This window comes from Acartia tonsa, chromosome 12 (assembly GCF_053477335.1).
Source record: "Acartia tonsa isolate MP-2025a chromosome 12, ASM5347733v1, whole genome shotgun sequence".
Taxonomy (NCBI): domain Eukaryota; kingdom Metazoa; phylum Arthropoda; class Copepoda; order Calanoida; family Acartiidae; genus Acartia; species Acartia tonsa.
The window spans coordinates 7,559,716-7,586,420 of record NC_137271.1 but is presented as its reverse complement, the minus strand read 5'-3'; the positions used below and the strand labels follow the sequence as shown (position 1 = coordinate 7,586,420).

Here is a 26,705-nt window from a genome sequence, read left to right as displayed (position 1 = left end):
GTAATCGCTGGTTATATAAAAGGAAACGGACATGGGCAATTGTAGATCAACCATGCAGCGAACAAGAAAAAGTGTTTTCGTGTACCCATCGATTTGATGGACTATTAGTCCATCTGATGGGCATGGACACGCAACAATCATACTGTACTCAAACACAGGGATCTATAGGGATACATCAATGGTCGAAAACTTAATGTACATCCCAAATGATTATACACAAAATTATTCCTTCTCTAGATTATAATTAGTGGTTAAAATGTTTGGACACTCAACTTTATGATCAACAAATCAAAATTAAATAAAAATCCCTAAAGTTGTTGAGCAAACGAATAGAAACGTTATTATAAAACCTTGGCGTTTAGTGTATTAAACATCATAATTTCCCCTACGTCCCTGACTCAAACACAAATAGACAACAGCATTCTGAAAAAAGGTAATTGTGTCTTATGTAGTCATTGGGCTGTTTATTATAATAGTCCCCAAAGTATTATAATAACGGTTTCTTATTGGTGGGCTTTACAACTTTGGGGACTTGTTGTAAATCTACAGGGGTAATTTTGTGTATCATCATTGGGGATGTTCATCAATTTATCAGCCATTATCTCATCCCTTTAGCTCCCTGGTCTTATGTCTTGGAGTGACGCAGCAATATCAAATTTTCAATAATTTAGAAGAAAAAAAAAACATTTTTCAATAAAAATAAGGAATTTAGAAAATTAAATGACCAACTTAATTAAAACATGTTTGTGTTTTTGTATTCACAAGGGGAATCTTGAATAAATACCATTTGGAAATTTTTACAGAATAAAAATAATAACAAATGTATATTACAAAAAAAGCACAATAAATAAAACTCAAAATCACATTAATAAAAATAACAAAAACTATCACATTATTTTTAGGTTTACATAGCTAATTAAATCCTTATACTAAAGTGATACACTGTGGGCTAGAATTGAATCAAGACAAAAGTAAGTGCCGAGCCCTGGGACTTATGTGTGGTGAAAATAGACATAAAACCATGATTATTCCAGGTAAAACCAAAATATTTCAGCGGGGGCTTTTTGAGAAAATTAGATTTAAAAATTTCAAGTTCAATTTTCACCCCCTAGGAGTTGCCGCATAATCATGACAAGAAAAGCAAATATTATTTATTTTAAATTTTGAACAATTTTGCTTTTATGAAGTCTTTCATAAAACCTCTCTATATATGATTTATTTTAGGCTGAATTTTCGTGACCTTTGCAAAGCAATTGATAAAAATGACCATTAATTAACTTCCTTTTGGAGTGGTTTTATGAAGAACATTATAAAAGCAAATTTGTTCAAAATTTAAAATAAATAATATTTGCTTTTCTTGTCATGATTATGCGGCAACTCCTAGGGGGTGAAAATTGAACTTGAAATTTTTAAATCTAATTTTCTCAAAAAGCCCCCGCTGAAATATTTTGGTTTTACCTGGAATAATCATGGTTTTATGTCTATTTTCACCATACATAGGTCCCAGGGCTCGGCACTTACTTTTGTCTTGATTCAATTCTAGCCCACAGTGGATAGGATGTCTATTTGTCTAAGTGTTTGTCTGTGTGTTTGTACAGAAGGATCTCGCTAACCGCTGAACCTATCGGGTTCTCCTTAACAGGGTAGCTTCTCATAGGTCCTGGGAAGGTTTATAACTATTTTGGGGTAGGGTACCACCACCCTTCCAAGAGAAATAAAATAAATCGAAATTGGTTTTACGTTTCTCGATTTTACAAAGAGATTTCAACGCAACATAAACGTCAACCTAACACAGACATATTTAAAAGATAATATAATATGCCCAACTTTTTAAACTATGCTTACAGTAGCTTGAAAATAGTGTAATTATATCCTTAAATAAAAGCAACAGGAAGTAAAGAGTCTATTTGTCTGTCTGTGTATGTAGCAAATGATCTCGCAAACCGCTGAACCGATTTGATTCTTTTTTCTCATATCATGTACAAAATTGTTGTCAAAAAAATTAATAAACAAAATAAGCTAAATTGGCGAACGGACTTTTTGGTTACGGTTATAGAGTTGCTACGCTTTCTTAATCGTTACTAACTGTTACAAAAATCGCCAATCAAAGTTTAAAATCGAGAGAACAATTCTAACATGCCCAAATGAACAATAAAGGTATCTTTTTTTACCCTTCGCATAGTACACATAAATTGTTACTACATTTACTGCTACACTTTTTTAAAAAAAACAAGGATGACTTATATAAAAGCAAAGCTCAAAAATTTACAAAATCGATTTATACTTAGTTATCAAAACAAACTGCTAAAAAATTTAACTATGCCTAGTTTTTTAATTCTTCACCGAAAATCTTGTCCGTTTCTTCTTTCAAAATCTGTGCCCGAATGTTCGTGAAGATTGACTTTATATTGTCTTTATCTAAAACACAAAAACAGTATTATCCTTTATTAGTAACAGAATGTTTGTGAGTCTATCTGTGAGGATCTTGCACTCTGATGAAGCGATACAATGTAATTTCTCATGGAACTTTGGGGGAGGGGGAATCGCCAAAGAAAAAAACCCTTAAAACTTGTAGCAGGCTAAAATAACAATACCCCCATTATCCGACCCGTCATGTATGTCATGACATCATTATTTTTTCCCATTTACACTTGACATAGTTTTAATCATTATAATTTATTTTTTTCATGTTTTTATGTTGTTTAATTTGAAGTTATAACTTCCAGACAAAGATTGTTAGATTAAATGCCTACCATTAGCACATGTATAATGTGCAAAAACGCTTCTACCGTCCTCAATTTTGTCAAAAAACATTTGCTTTATAAACTCTCCAGCCTCCTCAGAATTCTGCTCAGGACCTAGAAATATTTTGATATACAACAACTGAAGTTAATTTGATGTATATTTTACAGAGAATAAAGACATATATTTTTATTTTTAATAATCCTTCAATGTTCTCTAAAACCAAAAAGGCTGCCTTTTTTGGGACACCTCAAAAATTTTATGACTAAAAATCCAGCAAAAATTAATTTGCTTTGTAAACATATAGGAGCAGTTATTTATCGCATCGTATAGACAGCTTTCTGCGGGTATTATGAAAGATTATTAGATTTAAACTTTGAGCCCTCGCAGATAACAAAACTGGTATTATATATTGGCAAGCAATAGGGCTTTAATTGAAATCTCTTATGGATCATTCACAGGTATGCCGCTGGTCAACTGTTCACCCAATAACAGAATAGCATTGTCTAACATATGTATATCCGCCTCATGTGCGGATTTTGTTCCTTCCCTGTTCTTTCTCCGCAGTTGAATTTCCCCAAAAGTTAATCCTTGCAATTTTAAGCAACTGTCTTTAAGTATAGCGGGCCTTTAATTTTCATTTCTTTGTCTCATTGTTCTAAACTGTAAATTCAAAATTCAAAAGCGTCACTTGTATTTTGATCTTGAGGCTACAAACATCTATTGTTAATATTTCTAGTGACAGAAAACAAACAAAGTATATTTATTTTTCGTTACAAAGATTTTTAATACTTTAGCAGAAAAATGAAATAACTTGATGTCCTTTATTCTTTGAACTGAAAGTGTTTGGTGTTCATAAGTACATTTGTTTTAGCGTATGAAAACGTAGTCGCTTTTGGATATGGTCTTACTTGTTTTATATTTTACTAGCGGCTACGCCCCTAAAGGCCTCTAGGGGCACTTGAGGAGGAGAGAGTCGAATTTAATAATTTAATTTCTTATTTTAGATTTTAAAAGAAAAAGTAAAAAAAAATTTACGTTTGACGTTTGTTTTTCGTTGAACTCTCTTTCTAAAATTGAGAAATTTAAAAAAAAATAATTTCTCTAGGGAGGGTGGTGGTACCCTCCCCGAAAATAGTTATAAACCTTTCCCAGGACATATAAGAATCTACCCTGTTAAGGAGAACCCGATCGGTTCAGCGGTTAGCGAGATCCTTCGGTACAAACACACAAACACACAGACAAACATCCTGTTACTTTATTATAAGGACTAGCGGCTACGCCCCTAGAGGCCTCTAGTGGCACTTTAAATGTTTTTGTTTGTTAAAGTTAATTTTTTATGTACGATACCACCTTATTTGACGTTGAAGTCTCCCCTAAATTTTTAAAAATTTCGATTTTTTTGTCATTTCTCTTGGGAGGGTGGTGGTACCCTCCCCCAAAATAGTTATAAACCTTTCCGGGACTTATGAGAAGCTACCCTGTTAAGGAGAACCCGATCGGTTCAGCGGTTAGCGAGATCCTTCGGTACACACAGACAGACAGACAGACACACAGACAGACAAACATCCTGTTACTTTAGTATAAGGATATATTCGTGAAATTAATATTTGACCATAATGATAATTTAAAGTTAATTTTTGTTGTGTAGACATGTACCCTTTATAGTGTCGCTGTGCTGTCTTTAATACACGGAAAAGATCTATTTCATAACTATTTTTCTCTTATAATTTTCTTATAGAAAGTATAATATGTTTTTTGATTATTAATTCGATTTTATTGTTGTAGCTAACGATTAAAAAGTTTTAGCCTTCAACAATAAAGTATAACTTTATGGATCAAGTGTTGTTTTGTTTTAACAATAGGTTAGGTCGTTCGAAATATAAGTCGTCATAGAGCCTATCGGGGCTTATTCCGACATCTCATTTTATTTTAATATTCGTTGTAAATTGTTTGTAATATGATTCTATAAATGAGTTTTCAGTATGGCTGAGAATGAGTTTTTATCCAGTGCACATTGGGGCAAATCAACCAAAAAGGGGATTTAATTATTTAGTACCCTTAAAATTCATCTCACAAAAATTTCATTTTATACTTTTTTGTAGGTAATTTAACAACAAACAAATTGGCTTTTATGTTTTTTTTCTGTCATTTGAAAGGAACATGGAGATAAAGGTCATTTTATGAAGGTAGATAGAAAATTACCAGATTAACCCCTCCCGAAAATAGCCCCCCCTTACCCTATCCATCTATCTATCCATCAATATATCCATCTATCTATCCATATATCTATCCATCTACCTATCCATCTATCTATCCATCTACCTATCCATCTATCTATCCATCTATCTATCCATCTATCCATCCATCTATCCATCCATCTATCTATCCATCTATCTATCCATCTATCTATCCATCTATCTATCCATCTATCTATCCATCTATCTATCCATCTATCTATCCATCTATCTATCCATCTATCTATCCATCTATCTATCCATCTATCTATCCATCTACCTATCCATCTATCTATCCATCTATCTATCCATCTATCTATCCATCTATCTATCCATCTATCTATCCATCTATCTATCCATCTATCTATCCATCTATCTATCCATCTATCTATCCATCTATCTATCCATCTATCTATCCATCTATCTATCCATCTATCTTTCCATCTATCTATCCATCTATCTATCCATCTATCTATCCATCTATCTATCCATCTATCTATCCATCTGTCTATCCATCTATATATCGATCCATCTATCTATCCATCAACTATTCATCTCTTTATCCATCAACTATCAATTTATCCATCCATCAATCTATCCCTCTATCTATCCATCTGTCTATCCATTTACTTATCCATCTATCCATCCATATATCTATTCATCTACCTATCCATCTATCTATCCATCTATCTATCCATCTATCTATCCATCCATCTATCTATCCATCTATCTATCCATCAACTATCTTGAATTTCGTGTTTAAATCGTCTAATTAGGGGTTTTGGTTATCAGAGCAATATGAGATTTTTTAGTAGCGCAGCTACCCTATCACTAGCTTTTTGGGCACTTAAAAGTGTAACTATGTCAATTGTAGTCCAATTTTAGTGTTCAAAGTGTCAAATTTGGGGTCATGTAATTCATTTCAGTAGGAGGGGAGGGGATGGTGTAAAGGGGGTGGATGGGGATCCTTATTTTAGCAAGCTACAAGTTTCACTTTATTTTTATGTTTAATAAATCCATTATAAATGTGGGCATGATTAACATAAATTTTTATTAACCAATATCTATATTTATAATGATATTATGATTCTTGTTTACTGTTCATATGAATACTAGCGGCTTCGCTCCTAGCCTCATGGGGATTTGCCCCAAGAGGTAATTAAACAAGGATGACAACATCCATGAAAGAAGCGAAGCTCTGAAATGGAAGGACAAACAAACATTAACACTTGTGAAGTGTCAGAACTGAATATCAATGCATGTCTATACAAAATTGTAATTAAAACTGATTAAATACATGTTACTGTTTAAGGACATACTGACGTTTTTAGGACTTGATTATAGAGTTGCTTCGCTTATAACATTACACCTTATTGAAATAGGAATCAGAATTCAAAAAATCAGATGAATAGGATATTTGTAACATTCAAAACCATTATTTGTTGTCAAAAAAGTAAAAATCAGCTTGTTATAAATGGATGTACGGACTTTCTGGTAACGATTATAGAGTTGCTGTGCTTTCTAAGTCGTACCTAACTGTTGTAGAAATCAGCATGAAAAGTTTGAGATCGATAGGACAGTTCTAGCCTGTTTAAGTTAAGTAAAAGAGCTATCTGTACCAGACGTACGGACGGACCGACCCTAATTATAGAAATATGAAAAAATTGAGGAGGATTTTTATTTTTGAAAAAGAGCTTTAAACAACCACAGGACCAGTAGATATATTACCCGAAGAGTAGAATTCAATCTGTTTAGTGGTTAGCGAGATCTTAAGAGATGGGCGGACAGACAAACAGACATCAAGATACTTTGTATTATATATTAACACCTAGGGATCTAAGGAACAAAACAATAACCGATTAATATGTACATCCCCAATATTGATACATATTTAATAAATTATATTACAAAATTATTTGTCTGTAGATGACAATTAGTGGTTGAAAAGTTTTGACACTTATCTTAATGAACCAACCAATAAAAAATCAATTAAATTTCCGGAAGTTCTTATGCTAACGAATATAAAAACGTTATTATAAAACTTTGAAGGTTGGGGACTAGTGTAATTAACAGTCCCCTCCCTTTCTAAATAAAACCGCTGACATTAAACATGAATACCATGTAACTACATAATTTAAAAACAAAGCATTACCAATAGACAGACAGATAGACTACTTGCTAATTCCAATTTAGAATGATTATAAGAACCTCACGTTATTTGCATATTTACTTTACCTTTCCGCAGTGAGGTAGGGGACATTGGGCTTTTTATAACACTAGTCCCAAAAGTTTTACAGTTGTTTGTTCAAACGTTTTAACTACTAATTTTAATCTACACAAGGGGTAATTTTGTGTATTATCATTGGGGATGTACAACAATTTATTGTCCTTTGTCTTATCCCTTTAGATCCCTGATATATGTAATAATCTTTAGAAACGATTATTTAGTTACATTAAAACATCAAACATAAAGAAGTTTAGATTTAGGTTTAGCCCCCCCCCCTCTCCTTCCCATCATTTAGTGGAATAGAACTTGAAAATACTTATTATTAACTTTAATTCTAAGTCAGAATAAATATTTCCCAATATGTCTATGTTTTTGTGTCTTTTATTTATTTGAATTATATCTTAAGTTTTGACTTTAAAAGTGCATTTAAACGCTTTTTCTTACAAACTTTTCGTGCACTTACGTTCAGAAAACAGACTAAAAACCCCTACGGGGGCGCAGGGGGGTAAGTGAAACCAGTACTGGCGATTAAAATATGTCTTTGGGTAATCAAATATCGTTTTTTTAGCCGGCGACACCCGGCGAAAACATGTTTCCTCTTACTGTGATCTTAAAAGTTGATTAAAAAACAAACAAAAAAAACTAAAATCTTGACTTCAACTAGAATTATTTAGGACTAATTTCTTCAATTTGTGTTTTTTTCTTTTATAGTGTCAAAATATATGTAATGCATGACTCATCAAAAGTTATTTTGTCTAATTACGTTAATTCTAAGAGATTTTATAATACTTTTAAAATTGTTGGTGAAACACAAAAAGTATGCCTTTTTCTGTAAGAAAATTTTTGCATTTCTTGACTTCCATGCATTAGAATGCTTACTTGAAAAGCGTATTTTTACGATTCCTTTGAAATCTGATGTACATTGGGTATGATAATACTCATAGAATGTTTAAACTTGATTTGGGGGTGGTGAATTGATGCCCCTTCTTGCCCCTATGTGCAGTGTTATCAATAAGTTTAAAAGCTATACAGGAATAGTTATTTATCGCACTGAGCAAACAATAAGACTGTGATTTTCTTACACTACTTTTCATAGATTTTCTAAAATTAATATTTTTAGTTCATTTATATCAGTCTTATTTTATTGCTAAGTCTTTATTATAGATGGTTTTATGCAGATGAAAAAACATTAAAAAAATATAGAATTGATTCAAGTTCTCTTAATCCCAAGGTTAAAGTAAGATTAGGTAATGTTATTTAGGATACACGTATCCCCACAGGGTTAGGGCAACCCTTGCACAGGCCAAACAAAGTTGGGACCCACCACAGTGGGTTATGTACCCAAATATTTATGTACCTGTATATTCTGGATAATGATCTGCAAGTCTACTCTTCATTATTTTCTCATCAAACAAATCTTTCTTATTCAGAAACAGAATAAATGCACTAATGGAGTAAATATCATTATCAGTATTATCAGGTATGGAGGGGACATTGGACTGTTTATTGCACTATTCCCCAAAGTATTTTTTGTTGACTTTTATTTAAATTTGATTGTTTGGTTCATTAAGCTAAGTGTCCAAATGTTTTAACTACTAATTCTAATCTACAGAAGTAATCTAAAGGTAATTTTGTGTTTCATTGTTGAAGATGTATATCAATTTATTGGTCTTTGTCTTTCCCTTTAAATTCCTGAGTATTATAAAGCGGTCTAAATAAGATGGTAAGACAAAAGAAAATTTACTAATATAGAGTAACATCGCATATTATGGGTATGCCATTTAACTGAGAGTTGAACATTTCCGTCCTTGCGGGCAGAGGATGTCAGCAAACCTGGCAGGGTCATCTAGTTAAGAGCAAAAATAACTTTTTGGCTCAAATAATACTTTAAAAAGATGCTTGTGGATATACTTACATTTTATCACTTTACTTAAAACTTTATGTCTAATGATATTTCCTTGCTAAAAACATTTTGTTGGAGCAAACTTCTTTGAAAACTAGTAACGACTCATCCAATCTCTTCTGAAAAATAAAAGAATATTGTCGAAATTTTTGTAAATTGTAAATTTGTAAAATTTGTAAATTAAGAGTTTAAAGATAACATTAAAGCATTAATGATATATTTTCTTTATTTATTATGTTAATTTCTTTTTCAAATCAAGTACTGTGTACATCATAATTGTGGTTCCCTTCTCAAATATCTTTTTAAGGGAGTGTAATTTCTTCCAATTTTTTATACACCGTATTTAATATCTCCCTCCCTTCCCATCAAAAGAAATTGAACGTCTTTGTAGGATTACCTGTTTCCAAGAGTTTAATAACTTTATACTGTAACTTACCCTATTGTTTGCAGCATTAAGATCTAAAGATGGATCATCTAGTATTTGATCATACTCGCTTATTGCTAAAAAGAAAAAAGATGTTATTTTAGTGTCTACTATCTATTAGTAAAACTACTCTATAATTCGAAATGTCCGTCTGTCCATCTGAAACGATTTGTAGGAAATATGATTTTCTCGCCTCCAATAAAAAGATAGATGGCTGAAACTGTGAGCGAATAGCAATCTGGCCATTATGCAAAAATTCTACAACTCCCTATGTCCGTCTATATCTGATTGTTTGTGCTTGATATGGATCTTTGGAAACATGATTTTCCTAAAGCTAGATTTTTAAAATCTACATCTCCTCTTTAACACACTTCTGTCGTCTTTATGAATGTTGTCATTCTTGCTTTATAATCATAGGGAGTATACCAGGGATCTAAAAGGATAAGAAAATGGTGATAAACAAAATTACTTAATTAACTAGGTTACAATTATTGGTTGAAACATTTGAACACTAAACTTTAAGAACCAACCAATCAAAACTCAATAAAAGTCCCCAAAGCCAAAAGCAATAAGAAAATATCCCAACTTCATAATTTAGAATAATTTATTTTTTTGTTAAATTTGTACGATTCTAGTTGAATTTTAGTAAAAGAATTTTTTTAAGCTCTTACCCACTCTTTCCGACTAGGATATTAGTATTTTTTACTTAAATTTTACATAACAAAAAGCTAATTTTTGGGTTGTTTTAAATTAATAGAGTTATTCCAATTTAAGGTGAATTATAACTAAATTATATAATACCTTGACTCAAATTTTGTATATTTTTAGTATTTAGGTTATAGTAACATTTGTAATTGTTTGTATATAGTAGTTTACAAGAATTAATTTTAGACACTGACATGATGGTTCACATTTCCAACTATACCCATACATACCATAAATACTGCAACCTTGGGCAATGTAGTATTGCAGTAACCAATGATCTTATTTAGAGAGGTGCTGTTGTTACTAATTGAAAACTATTTTCAATGCCCAGCCCATGATATGGTGTCATCCATTGAATGGCGTGGAATAATTTTTTTTTCAAAGTACCCAGCTTTGATCTATCTGGGTATTCTTTAAATCAGAATCATATCAGAGGTGCCATATTTACCCTTTATGTATATAATTTAGGGATTTTCAAAACAAAAATTGAAAATATCTTACTAAAATTTAGTCTTTTTACACTAATCTTAGCCAATTATGGGTTTAAAACAACCACTAAAACAGAGTTAGGTTTTTACTCTAAAGAATTTTTATACAGAAATCCCTATAATTTTAGTAAAATTTACTTCGTAAAATTTTACTGATTTTGGCTAAAATTTCCGAAATGAGGTACTAAAATTATGGAGTTGGAATTTTTATAAAACTTTGGGGACTAGTGCAATAAACAGCCCAATATCCCCTCCCACCCTGGATTATACAATACATAAATGGTTACCAGCTAGATAAATGAGAGATGTGACATCATCAAAGCATTGAATCCATTTCTTACGTTCACCTTCATCAATTGACTATGGCATCTCATATTTTGATACAAGAAAATGTAAAACTAAATTTGAATATTTGCTGCTAGTTTAGTTGATTTTCTAAGTTAAAAAGGGGCATTGCCTTTGTTACAGTTAGGATGCTATACATGGTAGTTGACAGCCAATATTTTTTGTAGTTTTAAAAAAGAAAAAGTAAACAAAATTCTTGTTATTTCAAATATGAGGAGGATGGGGTAAGAGGAGAATTAGGGGTATATATATATATTGTGAGGGTGTTTTCACCCTCCCGTAAAATAGTTCTAAAACTTCCCAGGGCTAATGAGAAGCTACTTTGTAAAAAAAAGAGACACATAATTTGCGAGATCCTTCGGTACAGACATACATTCACAAATCCTGTTACTTTTAAATAAAAATAATTCTTTCTTTGTTCATTGAAAATAATGCTGTAGTCAGCTGTGCCTCGTTGACCGCCAACATCTATTACTCTAAAACAATAAAAATTTGTTCAATGGATATCTGTAGTAGGGCCGTATTATTGATGGCTTTAAGATAAAAAAGCAATACTAGATATGATTTTATCATGGCCCATATCATAGGTCCCAGGGCTCGGCACTTACTTTTGTCTTGATTCAATTCTAGCCCACAGTGAGTAAGGTTTTGTTGCATCGAGGGTTTAAATAAGATGGAAAATGTTATAAGGCGATATAATACATGCTTTCACAGTGTGGCTTAAAATCCCTTATCTAAAGCAACTTTGTAATAAAATTCTTATTACATGTATTATAGATAAATTATAAGGCCTACCTCAAAATTTTCTTTTTAATTTCAAACTCGTATGAATGAACACCTGATGTGGGTATCCTGGCATTCAGAATGTCCTAAATTTGAAAACAAAATTTAAAGCGATTAATACTCTAAAATTTCTACTTCTACAGTCGGTCCCTTCTAGACCTTAATCTTTCAGGGTAGGGGGGGGGGGGGTGTAATGAGTTGCGCACTTAACATGGCAGCAGTAGGAACAATTTTCAATTATAGCCAGGACGCGTTGTTAGGCTGAGATACAAACCTATCACCTCCCCGATAACAACCAAAGGGGCTTTATGTTGAACCGATATATGTACAAAAGGTTAGTGTTATTACCTTGTCAGTTGGAACATAATTTGGTTGGATGATTCTGTCAATTTCATCGAAAAAACTATAGATAAAATAATTTAAAAATAATGTTACTTTAAGTTTGTCCTAGCGGCTTCGCCCCTAGTTTCTAGGGACTTTGCCCTAAGAGTTTTTTTTTTGGCGAAATACGTAAAAGGACCAAGGAAATCTTCTACAAAAAAAAAAAAAAAAAAAAAATGGGGGTGGGGATTTTTTGTTTTTTTGGGGGGTTGGGGGTGTCACACCCCCCAAGAAAATACCCTAAAACCACCACAGGACCAGTAGGTATATTCCCTGAAGAGTAGAATCCGATCGGTTCAGTGCAGGGGCGTTCTAGCTTTTTATTTTGGGGGGGGTAAAACATTTTTAAGGGGGGGGGGGGTAAAATGGCGCGCGAAGCGCGCCGCAAATTTTTTTTACCCCCCCCAAAATTTTTACCCCAGGGGTAAAATTTGCTTGGGGGGGGGGGTAATCACCCCCCCTGAAATCTGTTGGCAGGGGTAAAATTTGTTTACCCCCCCCAAAATTTACCCCCGGGGTAAAATTTTTGGGGGGGTAATTTAAATTTTATCAAAAATTTAGTATTAAAAATGCGCGCGAAGCGCGCAAAATTTTTTTTTGTTAGAGATTTTCTATTTTGGGGGGGTATTTACCCCCCCAAAATTGTTTGGGGGGGGTAAATACCCCCTCCTAAATGGTTGGGGGTAAATTTTAAATAAGGGGGGGGGGTAATCGCCCCATTACCCCCCCCCCCTTGGACGTCTATGGTTCAGTGGTTACCGAGATCTTAAGGGACGGACGGACGGACAGACAGACAGACAGACGGACGGACGGACAGACAGACGGAGAGACATCGTTCTACTTTGTATAATAGATATCTATACATATTGTATTAAACAGCAAGACAAACAAAAGGAATAAAAAGACAGACTTAAAAGCAAAGTTCTTCAGTATTAAAATTCAAGAAAATTGAAACTAATATTAGATATTACAATTGTCAAAACATGGCTTTCTTACGCTTATTTATATGATCAATTTTACTTTGTGTTTAAGGAGCAAAAAAATGGGTTATTTAGTATTTTTTAGGCAACTTTTAAAATAAATCTGGATTTACCTAGATTTTGGATGCTTATAAATGGTCTTATAGTGAACTTTATTTGAAAATATTATTTTTCAGATTAATGTATGTCATATTAACTTACTATTGAGCAGAATCTGGAATTTGAATTTCTAACTTTGCTCTGTTCTGGAATAGATCCTGCAAAAAACAATTTTGTGTTAATTCTGTATGAACCTTCTCGAAAACTATTCTTAGCTCTAAGTGTAAGTTTTTAAATAACAAGGAGAACAACATTCCTTAAAGCGAAGTTCTAAAACAATAAGACAAACGAACATTAAAAGAATTGAATAAGCAGAATATTATTGCATAAGTGTCAAAAAAAACTTCTTGAATACAAAATAATTATAACATACATAAAATTGTTGTCAAAAAGTAAATGGGTTTACATACTTTCTGGTAACGTTTATAGGGTTGCTACGCTGTTATAGGAATCATCATGAAAATTTTGAAATCGACAGGACAACTATAACATGTCCTAATTAACGAAAAGAGCTTACCGTTAAACAAAAATAGCTAACTGTCCCAGTTGAACCGAACCTAATTGTAGAAAAGCTTCGCTTTAAAGATTATTTGATATCAGCAAAGCTTTTGACTGAATATTTAAAATCTGACCTGGATTCCCTGATCACACCATAATTGTTTAATAAATGCTATTTGGTCATGTTGTAGCAAATCTTGTCCCTCGGAAGATATTTCCTTTATAACTTTGGCAGCCGCCTACATAGGTATTTATTAATAGTATTGGAATAATACACGGCAACGTTGTTGAAAAGAGACTATCCAAGGAAAAGCACACAGCTCAATTTGTAGGAATATATTTCGATTAGGTCACATCTAATCCTTGTAAACCTTCTTTATCATAATTCTTTAATGTACAAAGGTTTGTTTGAAATAGTATTAAAAAAATCTGCCTAATCTTATCAAATTAAATCCATTACACTTCTTGATCGAAAGAGATTTTTTTGATTGATAGGTTGCAGGCTATTTGAAATTAGGTCAAGACAACCCATATTATAGATAAGAAACAAATACCCCCCCACCCCTATATTTCTTTTTCTAATAAATGAGGAAATACACTAGTTAGGACTTAATCTACCTCAGGACAATAATGACTCAATGAGTAACTTAAGAAATTCATTCCAGCCTAATTAGGGATTCGAACCCACAGCATTTTTAGTTGTATTTACTTAAACTTGACGGTGGATTAAATATTATGATTGTCAAGTCATGTGACAGATCATCTAGGCTACTAAAAGAACTTACTGTATTTCTTTCAGCATCACTTGCAAAATCAGCATTTAAATAGTCTTTTGACAGCAGCAAGATTTGCATTCCTAAACAAAATTTAATTACTTAATACTTAATTTGAAAGATTTCAGAATATCTCAATTAATTATTTGGTTCTATCAAAAAAACCTTCTCAATAAGTATTTTTTAAAGACTGTATTTGGTAAGTAAAATGAGTAACTTTGTATTTAGCTCTATAAAGAATTTGGATATTTAACTTTGTTCATAGATAGGGCATAGGTTTGAATTTTGATCCAACACCTCGTCAAAGGGAAGTGGGGGGAGAGGTTGAAAAAGGTAAAGCAATTTTGATTTTATCAAGGAAAAGGTGCTAAATCAGACGAGTGAAGGGGGGGGGGGGAATAAAAGGATTCCTCATGTCATTAAATATAGATGCTTTACTACCATGTGCTTGGATAGATAGATAAACAATTAGGCATGCATATTGCATAGGTAGATAGATATTTAATACACTCTTTACTGTTCAAGATTGTAAAAGGACATTCAAACTTAATTTTCTATCCTCTATAATACAAAGTAGCTTGATGTCTGTCTGTCCATCCGTCCGTCCGTCTGTCCGTCCGTCTGAAGCTTAAGATCTTGGTAACCACTGAACCGATTGGATTCTACTCTTCAGGGTATATACCTATTGGTCCTGTGGTGGGTGTAAGCTATTTTCTTGGGGAGTGGGACACCCCCAACCCCCCAGAAAATAAAAATTTCCCCCCCACTAAAAAAATTTTTTATATTTTTTTCTAATTTTAATGTTTTTTGGTTTTTATATAATTTTATATATATTTTAAATTTTTTATATCTTTTTATATCTTTTTATATTTTTTTATACTTTTTAAAATTTTTTATATTTCTAATTTTTTTCTTCTTTTTAAATTTCTTTTCTTTTTTTAAACTACGTTTTTTCAAATACAAAAAGATTGTAAAACCTTTCTTCTCCTGTAGGGGCGAAGCCCCAAAAAGGCTAATGGCAAAGAAATTTTTAAAAACATTAAAAAAGAGAAAAAATTCAAAGGTTTTAGAAAATATAAATTAATATAAATCAATATAAAAAGTTATAAAAAGCTATAAAGAGTTATAAAATGTTATAAAGAATTATAAAAAGTTATGAAATACAGAAAATATCTAAAAAAATGTAAAAAAAAAATTTATATTCACCCCTGAACCTTTAGGGAAAAAGCCCCTAGAGGCTAGGGGCGAAGCCACTAGTGATTAAATAATTAAATGTAATGCAGTTTTAATTCTAAAATAAAAATTGAAAAAAGGCAATTAAGTCCAAATGTATCACAGCACCAAAATGTTAATTTGAACAATAGAAGGGCAATAAACTTTTTTACATTTAAAAAAAAAGAATTGTTAATTATAATTAAGAAATCACATGACATGTTCTTTCGACTGCTTTATCAGTTGTGCTAAAATCATAGAATAATGACTTGGCCCGAAATTGGCGAAGCTCATTTACAAATTATAGATAAAGGTTGTGCTATCAAATGGTTCAATGTCTGAAGGTTTTTGGTTACGTAAATATGATCCTGATATGAAGAAAAGACGACCTTACCTTCAAGAATATTTTTATGCATTATAGGTATATTTTTTTCTCTCTCTTCCTCCTCGTATCCATTTCCTTGCGTCATTCGCAGATTTTTTATGAATGTTGACTTGCCAGCCTCCCCTGTTCCTAAAAAAACAGTATGGATGTATAGCACAGGCCTGGCCCAAGTGGTTGGGACATTTTCCGACTGCTTGCAAATTGCTTTTTGCTCTTTTTAGCGACTTGGCTGTGTTTATATTTCCGACGGTATTGGCTGATATTCAAAGGCCTAATCTAACCTAATCATAGAAAATATTCGCTTAAATCATTGTAACTTTACAAAGTGTCTCAAAATCAGCCATGTGACGTCATAAAAATGAGGGAGATGAGAGGAGATATAAGAAAAAATTCCTAAATAAGAGATGGATAATCCCTAAATTTTAAGACGTCACATGGCTGATTTTGACACACTTTGTAAAGTTACAAAGTATGTGATATTTTGATTAAAACTACCTAGCAGTAACAGTTTCTTTGATCTTTTGTTCTTCTTTTTATCTTCTTTAATACCTCTCTCAATATTTCTATCATTTAATATTTTTTCTCTTTCTTCCTAAGATAATATTAAAAATTTCTGATTAAGCCACAGTATTTATTTAAGGGGAGTTCTTACCCGTATAAGATTGGGCCTCCATCAAAAGATTGTGGAGGGGTGGAGGATTCTCCCCCCCCCCTCTTTCCCCTAATCCCCGATATTTTAGAAAGAAATTTTCATTACAATTTTTCAGCATAATCCCTTACAGCTTAGTGGAACATTTAACCCTTACATTTATTTTTATTTCTAAAAAAAATGCTAATAACCTTTGCAGGGAATTTAAACCCTGCCCTGGCTTAACCCAAATAATTTATTGTTGGTATGTGTCATATGGTTTGAGAATATTGCTTATTTTAATTTTTAATATTTTCCTGGGGTAAAAGACAGACAAAATTTTTTCTACACCCTTCCATTTTTGGAATCTGTAAAATACAATATCAAAAAATGTTTTGAAAAAAAGGTTGAAATGAAACTAGAAATAAATATGTTTGTAAGAATAGCAGCAGAATATAAACATAACAAATCTTTAATTATACTATTCACGGAAAACTGTCTTGTAAACGATGCTTATAACTTGTAAGCGTCGGAATATGTTTTAATATGCGGATAATGCACAGCTGCCGAGCCTGGACATATACACGCATATCAAGAACAACTATTAGCCTAGCTGAGAATGTTAGCTGCTCTTAGCTTCCAATCGATAATAGTCATCTGAACTACATCAAAAATGCGGGAAATATTCTCTGTGTCTGAAAAAAAGTACACTATTTAATACCTATAATTGCGACAATTTTTTGTACACGAAACCTCTATTTTTAAACATTTGCAAAAAGGCTAGCATACAATATTAACAAGCAAAGCTTGATAAAACAAGGATGACAACATCCATAAAAGCGAAGCTCTGAAACGATATGACAGACGAACATTAAATTTTGTTGAGTCTTAGAACTGAATATACAAAATATGAAAATATAAGGTTTGACAAAATTATACGTAAATTTGTTGAAAAACTTCTTAAATACATAATTCTGTTTAAGGACATACTGGCATTTTTAATACTTGAACATAGAGATGCTTCCCTTATAGTATTGTACCTTGTTGTAATAGGAATCAGTAATCAAAAAATCAGATCAATCGGATGATTTTATCAAATAAAAAATTTTTATTAAAAAAGTAAAAAAATCAACATGTTTAAAATGGACGTACGGACATTCTGGTAACGATTATAGAGTTGCTACGCTTTCTAAATCATACCTAACTACAACAGGAACCATCATGCAAAGTTTGAAATCGATAGGACAATTCTAACATGCCTAAGTTAACGAAAAAAAGTTATCCGTTAAGGACGGACGGACGGACTGACCGAACATAATTATAGAAAAGCTTCGCTTTTAACAAGGATATGTCTAATACTATACATAAGTAGAACAGTATAACTAATAACAGTTTTTTTAATAAAAATAGACAGTGTGTGTTATATAAAAGAACAAAGTTCCTTGATCTCTCAACCCAACCCTTATTTTAAGATAAATTAAATCTAACCATGACAGATTCTAAATCTGCCATTCTCTGGCATAAGTGAAAAGTTACCTATGGCGCAGGTAAAATGTCTGTATATTTCTTTATCTCTATTCCCATTAGGTAGATATAAGCTATCAATAAACTTTAGACATGTATCAACATCATACGAGTTTCCTGAAATAAATAATAGTTGAGTATTTTTGTTGCTAACCACTGAACTAATTTTAAGGAAGCTGCATATGGTTTTAGGTTGTTTTAGTACAATATTAAAGTTCTAGTACATCAAAGTTTAAATATTTTCTTTACAAAAATGTCTTGTCCTAAAGCAGGCACAGCTCTGATCATTGACACATATACATGATAGGGAGTTGTGAATTCAAAGGGTTGGTTGTGGAGCTCTTTATAGTACCAATAAAAAAAAGTCATATAATACAATGAATACACAGACTAAACTACTAATGGAATGCCACTCAGGCCATTATGACGTCATTTTTATAAGCACTATAAAAAGCTTCGTTGGTTGTCTATTATATAAATATCACCATTTCTATGGATCTTGTAAGATAAGTTAATTGGTTTGGGATGAATTTTTATTTATTAAATTCTACGCAGGAGTTACTTTAATAACATAATTTTTTATTTTAGAATTAGCAGTTAGCGAGACCCTTTGGTACAAACAGACAGAAAGACAAACAGACAGACAGACAAACTGACAGACAAACAGACAGAAAACTTATGAATTTTTACCTATGTAGTCAGGATAATATGTGGATAGGTTTCCTTTTTCTTGAACTTTCGTTTTAAATTCATCTTTTTTATTGAGAAATAATATTATGGAAGAATCATTTAGGAACTTGTTCGATATTACTTGATCAAATATCTTCACTGATAAGTCCATTTTCCTCTAGAAAAAATAATAATCCATATGATAAAGTAAAAGGACCCCTTTTTATAACTATTTCGTGTAAGGGTAACACCCAGCTCATACCAAAAACGAAATTAATTCGGAAAAAAATCACAAAACCTATACGTGATTTTTAGCTGTCGTTGGGGGGCAACACATCAAAAAATTGACGACCTCTCCATTTGCACCCCAAATATTATTTTAGATTTAATTCCCTTGTTGGTTATACCTTATTCCTGGGTAACACCACCCTCCCAATTTAAATTGCCCCTAAAAAATGATCATCCACTCCCCCCTAAAAAAAGTTTTAAGTACTTTTACTTGCTAAAACTACAATTGAAAGTTAGGGGGGGGGGGGGTGGTAAATCCCCCCTCCCGCTAGGTGCGTATGCGTATATATAATAAAATTAATTATTGCATTCTGTATCCTTAGATATGACAAGCAAAACCCATCATTGAAAAAGTAATTGGCAAAATAATTTAGCAACTAATTGTATAGCAAGTAAAAACATCAAAATGATTGTAAAATAATTAACTTACAACTATATGACTTTCCTCTCTTGTGTCAATATCAGCAATATCAACATTTTTATCATAGTCTGCATTCAATTAAGCTTTAACAGTATAATGTACTTATTGCAAGAAAGTGTAAAGAAGTGGCCTAATTGATTACAAATAAATACGCGCAAATCAAACATCTAGGTGTAGCTAGTGGACAGACCTAAAATGTAAACTAGCTTTACTCCAATTAATAATAATTTCGTTGTAAAAATTGCCTGATGTTAAAATTATTGATTTAAATGTTGTATAAAGTTTGATTTTGGATTCCACCCCTAAAATACTTGAATGGGAGGAATCTGCTTTCATTATACATAACCTGCCCTAAAACTGTAAAGATAGATGTAGACATTTAAACATTACCCCTATAAACGAGGAAAGGATCTATTTTAGCCAATGTAACTAATTCATAATTGTGAACAACTTTAGCTCAATAAACTTGTACATAGATTTTACTGCTGTTGTTTAGGTTCAAAGGAAAGCTTTTCTACAAATTAAACATTGTCCGTCAACACACATGATAGGGATGAATTACTAAAATCATAACAATTAACTATACTGTTCTAAAGCTTCCTGACAAAGAAGCCACAAATATAACAGAAGTAACATCGTCAAAGTGATTCATCCATTTCATTCGGTGATAGTAAGAACCTCCTACATCTACAAATCTAAATAGAAATTTTAAATAAATTACTATTGAATCTTTCAGGTAGACTGAGAGGGAGGCAAAATATATGTGATAAATTGTTACCACTCGCAGGGTTTTTACAAGCTATATCCTAAAAGGGCTGGGGGAAATACATTTTGATAGGTCCTGTTAAGGTTCATAAACATTATTACTATATTATTTTTTAAATTAGAATAAAATCTAATAGCATTGACATAGCTTGGTTAGCTCTAGAAAAAGATATTAGTAAAACAATTACAAGATATACCTGAAATTGTAGTTAGATATATCTATAGTGTATTCTTTGACTGACATAGTTGGCCTACGAATTCTCAAAATATCCTGATTATAAAGAAAAAGAATTGAAATAAGAAATTACTAAATAAGAAACATGTTTTTGGAGAAGTTAAGCATGATTGTATTGAGAAGCTGCCCCTAAATATCTTATTAGCAGCTTTACATCTAGCCTCTAGATGCTCACTCAATCTGAAAGCTTCTCTGTAGGATATCAAGTAACATTTTGAAGATTTTTATGGAATACAAAAAATTGTTGAGGGATTTTTTGGGGGGAGAATTTGGGGTATCCCACCTAGCAAACAAATTGATTAAAAACTAGGGTTGGGCCGGATATTTTTTTGGCCGGATACCGGATATCTGGCGGATTCAAAATGCAAATATCCGGTTATCCGGCCAAATTACCGGATATCCGGCCGGATAACCGGCCAAATTACTACATATTAAAGTATCAAAAAAGGACATAGTCCCTTTCGTGGCAACGCACCTTAAGGGGCGATTCGTTGTATTTTTAAAATTCCTTTTAATAGGTTATTTTAGGTTAGGTTAGGTGGTTAGGCCCCGCAGGGTTAGGCAATTGGCCCCGCGAGGGGCTAGAAATAGGAGGAAATCTACTGTGAAAATACGAATAATTGCTTCTTAAGGGGCGTTGCCACGAAAGGGACTATACCCACAAAAAAATTTCTTCATAAACCGGTGTTTTATATTATACTAGCGGCTGCATCCCTAGTATCTAGGGATATTAGAAGGGACATGAAAGTGAAGAAAAATAACTTAAAACCTTACAACGACTTTTTTTTATAAAAATTAAACAGCCTAAAACTACCCTGGGACCTATAAGAAGCTTCACTCTAAAGGAGAACCATATCGGTTCAGCGGTTAGCGAGATCCTTCGCAACTATTAAGTAACTATCAAATGATCTTTCTTCTTAGCAAATAAATCTAATTAACTATTAATACCCTCGATCTGTATTATCAACCCCTAACGGTTGGAGGATGGGCAGGGAGGTGGCGTTGAATGCCTGCCCCACCCTCCTCTGTTTTTTTTCTATCCCATTTCTGTGTATAAAAGGTAGAGGGCTATAACTGAGTGACTTTTGAAATATGGGTATGACACATAACTGAGACTTGAAATTTTTTAATACCTCCTTCCTGGCGGGCACAGGATGCCAGCAAATCTGGTAAGGTCATTCAGGTAAAAAGTAAAAATATTTTTTTACTTAAACAAAGCATTTCTAATACTAAAATATCCTATAGTCGTACATCCTCATATGTAATATAGTTATTCAAGTCGATTTCTGGTTTCAGGTATAATCTGGCAGGCCTGAACCTCCAGGTCTCCAGAAATCTTTAAACGGTTGCTGTGACCGAAAATTTTTACTTGAAGATTTCAAATTTTAAACTTAGGCTTTTTTATATATCTTCATGACATTACAATTTCATAAAATCCGTTGCCGTTTACCTGCCAACCGTCGGTTTGCGGCTGGCAGCTGCCAAGTACTGCTGCCACCGCCAAAATTTATGTTTTAAGATTTCTAATATAAAATTTACATAAAGTTAAACATATTCAGAAAAAATTGTTCTTCTAGCTTCAATAATAAGAAAATTACAGCCATTTAAGATTTAAAAAAAAACAGAGATTTTTGTTGTTAAATATAAAAGATTATATTGCCGGATATCCGGCCGGATAGTTTCAATATCCGGTATCCGGCCGGATATTGAAAATGGCCGGATATCCGGCCACACCGGATATCCGGCCCAACCCTATTAAAAACCACCAACATAAAGTATCCTGATTTTAATGATACACATTATATAAATCAATAGCTAAATAATAAAAAACATGTTTAGGAGAAGCTTTTTTCCATATATCAAATTAAAAATTAAACTCAGATTTTATCTTGATTGTATACATATAAATTATGTTTACCTCATCAGTAGGAAGATAATCATTTTGCATTATTATATCAATGTTATTCAGAAAACTAAAAAATAAAACTTAGTTTAACATTGATATTACTTTTTTAAAACAAAGTTCATTTCCAGATGTTTCCTATATTTCTTAGGATACACTGCATGTTAACCCGCGACTATAGCTCAACACATAGCGCATCCGCTCACCGTTAGGGAGGTGATAGGTTCTAAACTTGGCTCAAAATCGCTTCATAACTAAAGACTTTAAAAATGATTCCTGTTGCAGCTATATTGGGTGTACAATATAGGACTTGTCAGACAAATGTTGTGCAATCAAAGGGTTGTATATCTGTTTGATGTTAAAGTATCACATCCCATTAGAAGCAGATGATGCTCTGGATTCTTTAGAAGTTCACGTAAAAATCGGAGGAGAATTCCGCCCTCACGAGGTAAGGTAGGAAAAACTGGTGATGAAACAACAAGCAATAATGATGCAATTATGTATCTGATTGAAAATATCTTTAAGGTTATGATATTGCAAGCAAACTATTTAAATTCCCAGTATTTGACTTTGTAATTGTTGAAATAAATTACTGTTCAACTGTATCTTGAATGTATAAGCTAAATTCAGATCTCCTTTTGAAGCACTCCTGAAAAGATAAAGTTAAATGAAACTCAACTTACTCTCAACTAACAAAAGTACTTTAACTTTCAGACATGTTTTTCTCTTCATGAATATTAAAGTCAAAAATGAATATATTGATTGCACTTTAGTTAAAAAGTTTTATCTCCACTTGAAATTCTAATTTCCAATTTTGCTTAGTTAATTGGAGTACAATTATAAGTTGCTATAATGACAATTTTTGAGATCTTTAAAAATGCTTTGTTCTGCTTAACTTTCTTTGCATATAATTACCCAAAAATTATTTTATTAAAAGACTGTTTTGTTGAAATATAAAAATATAATTCTTATTAGGGCACTTTTTAAAATTAAAAGTCAATCTCTCAAGAAGCAGATGGTTGTGATTCTATAGCCCAATTAAATTAAACTTTTTCTTTTAATTTCAAGAATTAATGCATCTAACTTTGTTTGTGTATGACACAGTGTTTGTATTTATCGATCTAAAGGGATAAGACAATGTTCTATAGACCTATGTACATTCTCAGACTATAGCGTAAAATTAGTGGTTGAAACGTTTGAACACTCATCTTAATAAACCAACCAATCATATTAACTGAAGTCCTCAAAGTTGTAAAGCCAATGAATAAGAAAACGTTATCATAAAACTTTGGGGACTAGTGTAATAAAGAGCCCAATGTCCCTTTTCTCTCTCTGGTGTTTATTACCTTTATCCCAGGATCATTCCATAAACACTTGATTATTGTAAACTGATGAGGTTCTAGTCTTTCTCCATTTAGGTTTTGTAGTAGTCTGGATGTAGCCATTTTCTTTGAAAAAATATGGATTATTGATTCTATGACAAAGCCTAATTCTATTCCAGAAAAAAATCTAAGATAATAAAGAGAGAACCCTGCAAAATTTGTGTTGCTAGGATGTATATATTGTTTATTGAAAACCAGGTTATGGCGCCCATATCAAAATGGCGTCATACAATACAAATGACCAATGATAGGCAGTATACATTGTCATTGACCAATGGGAGGCCAGTTATTTTTTTATAAGCACAATCAGCTGCTTCTTCAATGAAAACTAACAAATTCACTCATATCCTAACTGTGTTGTCCTTTTTTATCAGAAAAAAAGAATGGAATTTGAAATAAATATAGTTGTACTATGGGGTAGGTGTGGGGGATGGATTGTACTAGATATATCTTTTACAAGAATCATCGGGTATAGTCCCTTTCGTTGCAACGCTCCTTAAGGGGCGATTCTTTTTTTTTTTCACGGTAGCTTTCTTTCTATTTCTAGCCCCTGCGGGGTGCTCTAACACTGCGGGCCCAATGCCTAACCCTGTGGGGCGATCCCCTAACCAAATATAACCTTACCTAACCTAAAATAACCTATCAAAAGCTATTTTAAAAATACGACGAATCGCCCCTTAAGGGGCGTTGCTACGAAAGGGACTATTCCCAAATCATCTACTACACTGCACCCTTAAAATTAGCAACAACAACAAACACTTGCTCACGACTATTACAAAGCTTATTAGAAAATTGTTGTTAATTTAGTAAGTGAAATTGATACCTTAGCGTTATCACAAACATAATTTATTCCAAGAATTTCCATCTCATCTACTAAGATTGTGATTCCTAAATCAGTCAACATTATAAACACATTTTGTTATTTTACTTGTTACTTCCCACCCTTGAACTTAGGCAATTTTAAGAATGGATTTCTCATTAGTGGAGAAGCTACTCTGTAATTTACCATGTCCGTGGGTCAGTCCGTCCGTAAAGCTATGGGGGAGATGAGAGTTACTTAGCAGCAATTAAAGCTAGAACTCTTTTTTTTTCTTGACAACATTCCTAGCTTAATTGTCATACATAATTCAATCAATCAGAGTGCAGGTCGTTTTCAATCCACCAATCACAGATGTCAAAATTAATTAACCTAAATTGTATTTGTGCTTTTAAAAAAGAATTATACATTTTTTTTTATCCAAATCCTTAAAATTTGATGCAGATTTCAAATCTACCTGTAACATTAAAATTATTTCCATCTTATATAGTCTAATATGTATATATTAAAGTTGTACAGATAATTAATTACCTGTATGTATGTTTTCGTGGATATATTTGATACTCTTTACCTTCTTTTCCTCATCAATTCCACCACCTGGTTTTACAAAAAAATATAAATATTATTTTAAAGCAACATATGATTTGTGTTATAACATAATTGGTGCAACCTGTACAGGGGCGTCGAAGCTTTTTTATTTGGAGGGGGGGGGGGAAATGGGTTGGCAGGGAAAAATTTTTTCTCCCCCCCCCAAAAAAAAAAAATTTACCCCTGGGTAAAATTTATTTTGGTGGGGGTACGGCACCCCCAAATATGTTTTTTTTTTTTTGGGGGGGGGAATCACCACTTTACCCCCCCCCCCCTTGGACGTCCTTGAACCTGTACCTATTTAGGTATATAATTTTACCTTTAGATGGCGTGGATATAAAGTTTATATGCATAGAAAAAATAAACTTTTAAACATTGTTTACCTATAGTTACTCTGAGGGACTTTAAAAATGTAGATTTCCCAGCTGATTGGGTACCTTAATATTTAACATTAATATAAAAGTAACATGATGTCAGTCTGTTTGTGTATCTATCTTTTATTTGTGTCTGTCTGTATTTAAGAATCTCGCTAACCACAGAACTAATTAGTTTATTTATTTTCAGTGGTCAATATGTTGATTTAAATGCTTTTTTGACGAACAATTTTATATGATACTATTATCCTATTTATCTGATTTTGCAAAAAAAATCCCCATAGCAACAAAGTACGATATTCTAAGTGAAGCATATCAATAATCAAGTCCTAAAAATAAAAGTATATCTACAAACAGTGTCATGTATTTAAGTGGTTTTTAAAATGCAAGCGTTAATTGTCGATCTTAGAGCTTCGATTTTATGGATGTTGTCATCCTTGTAATAAATCTATAAATAAAGATCTACAACTCGAATAACTATTTGGATCTAGTGTTGATGACATTTTTCGTCTGCTATCAAATTGCTTTTTGCACTTTTGTAGCGACTTAATATTACATCCTTGTTAGTAGTAGGGTGCCTGAACATGAAAAAAAAATTACCCAAGACAAGAATTTTGATTTGACTTCTTATTAGCTTTTTTTCTTCCTTGATTCGTTCTTCAATTATCCTATTACGCTCTTCTCCCTTCATTAACATTAATTTGATTTTATCAAAAAACATAATTCTATTCATGTCCAGGGGGGGGGGGGGGGGGTAGGAGTTAGGGTTGTCATTAACTATCCACTTGCCTTTTTTTTTTTGGGGGGGGGGGGTTATTGCTTTATTTTGGTTGCTGGTTTCACAAATTCTTCTCTTTTTTGTATTGATCTTAAAAAGACCCTACATAGATTGAATCCATTTCACCCCCCCCCCCCTCCTTTTTAGTTCT

The 26,705-nt window shown here is 32.5% G+C and overlaps 2 protein-coding genes, 1 long non-coding RNA gene and 1 pseudogene across 3 annotated transcripts; 2 read left to right on the top strand and 2 right to left on the bottom strand.

The window, feature by feature from the left end:
- The first annotated feature begins 405 nt into the window (after nucleotides 1-405).
- On the top strand, nucleotides 406-1,990 carry LOC145333706 (uncharacterized). The gene is made up of 2 exons (XR_013884581.1): nucleotides 406-934; nucleotides 1,551-1,990. It is a non-coding gene; the product is annotated as an uncharacterized LOC145333706 (long non-coding RNA).
- Nucleotides 1,924-17,189, bottom strand: LOC145333704 (guanine nucleotide-binding protein subunit alpha-14-like). The gene is made up of 15 exons (XM_080178915.1): nucleotides 17,130-17,189; nucleotides 16,678-16,776; nucleotides 16,192-16,311; nucleotides 14,598-14,668; nucleotides 13,947-14,051; nucleotides 13,417-13,472; nucleotides 12,203-12,257; nucleotides 11,867-11,940; nucleotides 11,522-11,547; nucleotides 11,014-11,073; nucleotides 9,546-9,610; nucleotides 9,166-9,228; nucleotides 8,564-8,654; nucleotides 2,754-2,858; nucleotides 1,924-2,418 (listed from the first exon to the last, which is right to left on the bottom strand). The coding sequence occupies exons 1-15, from the start codon at nucleotides 17,167-17,169 to the stop codon at nucleotides 2,324-2,326; spliced, it is 1,125 nt and encodes a 374-aa protein (XP_080035041.1). The 5' UTR covers nucleotides 17,170-17,189; the 3' UTR covers nucleotides 1,924-2,323.
- Nucleotides 10,481-10,633, top strand: LOC145334828 (U4 spliceosomal RNA; annotated as a pseudogene).
- LOC145333705 (guanine nucleotide-binding protein subunit alpha-14-like) lies at nucleotides 17,178-26,486 on the bottom strand. The gene is made up of 13 exons (XM_080178917.1): nucleotides 26,377-26,486; nucleotides 25,786-25,839; nucleotides 25,346-25,411; nucleotides 24,821-24,885; nucleotides 23,962-24,063; nucleotides 23,209-23,264; nucleotides 22,631-22,685; nucleotides 20,675-20,748; nucleotides 20,316-20,407; nucleotides 19,722-19,783; nucleotides 19,025-19,181; nucleotides 18,347-18,451; nucleotides 17,178-17,505 (listed from the first exon to the last, which is right to left on the bottom strand). The coding sequence occupies exons 1-13, from the start codon at nucleotides 26,471-26,473 to the stop codon at nucleotides 17,420-17,422; spliced, it is 1,071 nt and encodes a 356-aa protein (XP_080035043.1). The 5' UTR covers nucleotides 26,474-26,486; the 3' UTR covers nucleotides 17,178-17,419.
- Between the last annotated feature and the right edge of the window lie 219 nt (nucleotides 26,487-26,705).

Bases quoted from the DNA above. Each gene is read 5' to 3' on its own strand.
- LOC145333705 (XM_080178917.1), bottom strand. From the start codon at position 26,473: ATGTTAATGAAGGGAGAAGAGCGTAATAGGATAATTGAAGAACGAATC. The intron at 25,412-25,785 runs GTAAACAATGTT...TTGTAAAACCAG, and splicing joins GTCCCTCAGAGTAACTATAG to GTGGTGGAATTGATGAGGAA. The intron at 23,265-23,961 runs GTAATAAACACC...TTATCTTTTCAG, and splicing joins GGAATGATCCTGGGATAAAG to GAGTGCTTCAAAAGGAGATC.
- LOC145333704 (XM_080178915.1), bottom strand. From the start codon at position 17,169: ATGGAAGGGTGTAGAAAAAATTTTGTCTGTCTTTTACCCC. The intron at 16,777-17,129 runs AGGAAAATATTA...TAATATTATCTT, and splicing joins TTTTGTCTGTCTTTTACCCC to AGGAAGAAAGAGAAAAAATA. The intron at 9,611-11,013 runs GTAACCATTTAT...TTTTCTTTTTAG, and splicing joins ATCTCTCATTTATCTAGCTG to CAATAAGCGAGTATGATCAA.